Below are 5,000 nucleotides of genomic sequence, written 5' to 3' on the forward strand. Positions count from 1 at the left end.
CTCTTCCCCCTATCTCTCTCTCTCTCTCTCCATCTCTCCTCCTCTCTCCTCTCTCTCTCTCTCTCTCTCTTCCCTCCCATATCTCTCTCTCCTCCTCTCTCCTCTCTCTCTCTCTCTCTCTCTCTCTCTTCCCACCCATATCTCTCTCTCTCTCCTCCTCCCTCCTCTCTCCTCTCTCCTCTCTCTCTCTCTCTCTCCCTTTCCCCCTGAGTTGTGCCCCTCGGACAAGCCTCCTCTGGTTGTGGCATGCTGCAACAGCCCCGCAAATATTTGCTTTGCCCATCTGGAAGAATGAACTTGTTATTAGAGCCCCCTCCCCTCCTCCGTATATAGGATACTGTATGGAGTGTGAGAGTGTGTTTGGGTGTGTTAGGCTGGCTTTACACAGTGAAACTTTCACGCAACTTTAGTTGGTTGAAACGTAGGTGAAACTAAGTTGCAAATGACCTGCATGGTCTAAGGCCCTCTGCAACGCACTTGAAACTTGTCTGAAACTCAGCTGAACAGTTGCAAAACTCGCAACTTTGTGAAGCTAGTTTCATGCAACAGCCAATCAAAAATGCTGATAATGTATCAGATGATGATGTCAAACAGCTGAGCCATGTCAACAAACGAACGTGAGCTAGGCAAACGACCTCTTGATACCATTGATTGATTTCAACTCGGCAACAGCTTATCACCAAAATGAACAGAATAATACAACAGAATATGGTGTGTATCTGTAACTTAGACGCTTCAGAAGGAGATGAAGTTATCCTCATAGACTTCATGCAAGGTTGGTAATGCTGAAGTTTTTCATTTTGTCAAACAGCTGAGCCCTGTAGCTAGCTTAGTTAATGTTAACATGACAGATGTTTAAACAATTTGCTAATGATAACGTTTGCTGCTGTCTGTTTTGTGAGAATGTATTCATTGGAGCAATCTCCTTGAAGAGAGTGTGAAATGATCCATTGGTCTCTAGCCAGTCCTTCACGCACAGATGTTAGCCTTTTTAGCTTGTATTTTGTCCTCCAGCATATCAATAAAGCATGTCAATAAGTAGGCTATTAATGCACTGATGGCTCTCCTCCTATTCTCCGGGACAGCCGTAATGAAAGAAAGTAGCCAGCCAGTGACAGAAGAAAAGCCCATACAACACGTCCAAATTGATATTATGCAGCTAGAAAACGATACAAAATAAGATACAAAGATGCAAGTTACCATGACACTCCCCACTTGATACAATATAATTAGTGTAGCGAGAGAGAGAAAAAGGGAAAACAATATGACAGATAAAACATTACCAGTCTAATCAATTGTTTTAGTGAAACAAACTACCATGTTGCACGAGACTTGATTATTTTTTAATTGCTTTGTGTACAGTAAATGTCAAGTTGCAGGAAAATTATGTTTCATGATTTGCAACACTGGTGTTTGTTAGAGCAGTGTATATACTGTATGCTACTGTATGGAGTGTGAGAGTGTGTTTGGGGCAGTTTTGAGCAGTGTACTGTATATAGACTACTGTACAGCACTAGGCATCTCGCGCTCGATTCCTAGGCTCGCCCGCTACGCGGGCTCGCCCACCCTGCAGCTAACTGAGCTGGCCCTGCAGCTCACATACGCAGCTCGGCCGCTGCGCGGCCTCACTCTGGCTGCTCCTTGATGGCATACTTCAGGGATGCTGGATCACCTGTCCTGGAGCTGGCAACATGGCTGAAGATGGGGGTCTGAAGCCAGACTCCCTCTTCTTTCAGTGTCTGCCCCTGGGACTTATGACATCACTGATGACATCATCAGTGTGACTCTTATGACATCACTGATGATGTCTCAACTGCTTTTATGACATCACTGATGACATCACAACCTCTTATGACATCACTGATGATGTCACAATGTATGACATTAATGATGACATCATCACTGGGACTTTGTGTGTGTGTGTGTGTGTGTGTGTGTGTGTGTGTGTGTGTGTGTGTGTGTGTGTGTGTGTGCGTGTGCGTGCGTGCGTGCGCGCATACGCCCGTGTGTGTGTGTGTGTGTGTGTGTGTGTGTCTGTCTCCTGCGTGTGTGTGTGTGATGTCACAATGCCCCTGACATCACTGATGATGTCACAATTTATGACATCACTGATGACATCATTAGTGTGTGTGTGTGTGTGTGTGTGTGTGTGTGTGTGTGTGTGTGTGTGTGTGTGTGTGTGTGTGAGTGAGTGAATGTATGACATCACTGATGATGTCATCAGTGGGACAGACAGAGACCTCCCATTTATATACTGATAAGAAGATAGATGGAGTGTGAGAGTATGTTTAAAACATTGCTTCTCTCTGTAGTACTGTAGCCTGTCATTACTGTCCCAGGTTACATGTGTCTCCACTTCCCACAAAGCAGAGGAGCTCCCTCTTCACCAAACCTTTACTGGCCTGTGAAATGCTTAAACCCCAATAAAGCCATGGAGCCATGTGGAGCACAGAGGAGCCATGTGGAGCACAGAGGGGGAAGGCAAAGCTCCAGGCCTTTTCACACTATTCTCTTTTGTTTCTTCTTCTTTTTAATAGAGAAAGCGCTGCCTCCTCTGCAGTTTGTGCTCATAATGAAAAGGGAGTTTGTTTCCATAAGGGCGAGTCGCTGCCACCATCAGCCAGCACAGCAGAAACTCCCATAGCTCTGCTGAACCTATCATCAGAGTAACAGCCGATACCGCTTTCTCCATTTTCTACAAACCGCAAAAGGGGGATTATTATTTTAATTCAAAATCAGAGCATAATAGAGTGTATAGAGGTGAGAGATATTCAAGATGTGATTCAGTAGGCAGAGTCGGGCGTGAAGTTGGAGTGTGACTGTGTGAATTTTCTCCAAATGTACACGACCTCTAGAACTGCCTAGAACTACAGGCATGAACTTGCCGTGGAGTTTACAGCGATTTCAAAGCGTCACTCAGCCGAGAATCTCAAACTAAATCGCTGGCTCTCTCTTGTTGTTTCCTTTCCAACACAGCTGTTCGTGGGCCTGTCCTTCCCCTACGAGGGTCCCGCCCCCCTGGAGGCCATAGCCAATGGCTGCGCCTTCCTCAACCCCAAGTTCACCCCGGCCAAGAGCAGCAAGAACACCGACTTCTTCAAGGGCAAGCCCACACTGAGAGAGGTGAGAGGTTTCTCTGTGCTGCTGTAGACGGTTTTATTCAGGAAATGACTCTGTTTAGACTTGACCTCTCCCCTCCCCTCCTCTCCTCTCCTCTTTTCCTCTCCTCTCCTCCTCACAGCTGACCTCTCAACACCCGTATGCCGAGGTGTACATCGGCCAGCCCCACGTTTGGACGGTGGACATTGAAAACCCTGTCGAGGTGGAGAGGGCCGTCCGCTCCATCCTCAGCCAGAAGGTAACCCCATCATGACACCTGCATTAACATGATATGATCAGATAAGATAAGATAAGACGCCTCTCCAATCCGCATATAGCAACTACAGATACTTAAATACACTTTGGTGCATGGAGCCAACCAAAGTGCATTCAAATCAATCATACTTTGGATGGAGAACAAGCAAGATGAGATATTTACTGTTGAATTCAAAAGACATAAATATTGCCAGAGACGGTGACTGACAGTGACCCTAGTTTTGGAGAGGGAAAGAGAAATATGACTTTAATGGGTCAGTTCATCAGTATTTTCTTTATTTTATTTATCCAGGTTTGTCCCACTGATGCTAAGAAGCCACATGCAGCCTAAAGACACAAACATCAACATAACAATTAGCCAATCAGCGTCAATAAACAGCGCAGTGGGCGGGACTAATGCCGTTGTCAAGTAATAACAACAATGGTGGCCACTATAGATGCTGCTATCGAGGCTGTTTTAAATTGATTAAAAGTACCAATGGGCTACATGCACAACTCCACTACTTCCTGAAATTAGTACAGCTTCTTTATTTCCTGTCATCACTATTGGATGAACTGATTAATGTCAGGTGTGCTGCAGTCACAACAATGATCAGGCACACCTAATAGTGTAGGACAGGAAATAAAGAAGCTGTACTTATTTCAGGAAGTAAAGAAGTTGTGCATGTAGTCTATTACTTTGAAATCCCAACGCCTGTACTTGACCATTTCCCCTTGCTGTTCCCGGTCATTGCTCCACCCCCTCTGCTGATCTGGGGAGAGTTATAGACAAGCACATGCTTCCTCCAATACCTGTGCCGTCACCAGCTACTTCTTTTCACCTGACATTGAGGGGTTTCACTGGCAGGACGTAGCGCGTGGGAGGATCACGCTATTTCCTTCACCTCGAACAGGTGCCCTGACCGACCAGAGGAGGCACTAGTGCAGTGACTAGGACACATACCCTTAATCCCGCTTCCCACCACGGCCGCAGACACGGCCAATGTGCCTGTATGGACATCCGACCAAGGTAACACGGGGACTCGAACCTGCGACCCTCGTGTTGGTAGGCAGGGAATCTACCGCTGCACTACCTGGATCACTATTTATTGCGGGAAAAACAAATTCTCAAAGTAATTTTACGCTTCCAGTGAGCGGAAAAACATTTTGTGTGATAAAATAAGGATGGATTTTGCTGTTTCCATTCTCGTTTCTAACCCGATACGTCATCATTCACCCCAAAAACGGGACAGAAACGGAGAAGCGAGAGAGAGAGAGGGATCCCTTACCTCCTCCCCGTCCAGAGCCCATGCATATTTAACGTCCAGGGCCCGGACCTCGTGTCGTGTTGTGCTCCACCGAGCGGGCCCAAACAATGGGTTTGTTCATTGGGACAAGCCTGCCGAGGCTCATATGCTTTGTGAGCCGCGGCGGACTGCAGCCTACCAGGCTCCGGCTTGGCTTCAACACCCTCCCTCCTCTCCAGAAAGCACCGGCCGGCTCGCCCTGCAAACAATGGGCCCGGTTGTCGGCCCACCCCGTTTGAAGTTCTCCCCTTCGCACATGAGAGTCTTTTTGGAGGAGAGCCGCGCTGACGAGACTCTAAAGACACTGGTACAGAGAGCAGACAGCGGGCTAACGTTTCA

General features: G+C 47.0%; 1 protein-coding gene across 2 annotated transcripts in view; it reads left to right on the forward strand.

The window, feature by feature from the left end:
• Positions 1-5,000, forward strand: part of mgat5 (alpha-1,6-mannosylglycoprotein 6-beta-N-acetylglucosaminyltransferase) — a 183,404-nt gene that overhangs the window by 175,055 nt on the left and 3,349 nt on the right. For both annotated transcript variants that reach the window (XM_083632428.1, XM_083632429.1), the window contains 2 exons: positions 2,977-3,123; positions 3,242-3,358. In XM_083632428.1, coding sequence (XP_083488554.1) covers positions 2,977-3,123; positions 3,242-3,358 — 264 coding nt within the window. The remainder of the gene's footprint in view (positions 1-2,976; positions 3,124-3,241; positions 3,359-5,000) is intronic.

The sequence above is a fragment of the Poromitra crassiceps genome, assembly GCF_964638095.1.
Source record: "Poromitra crassiceps genome assembly, chromosome: 3".
NCBI classification, from domain to species: domain Eukaryota; kingdom Metazoa; phylum Chordata; class Actinopteri; order Beryciformes; family Melamphaidae; genus Poromitra; species Poromitra crassiceps.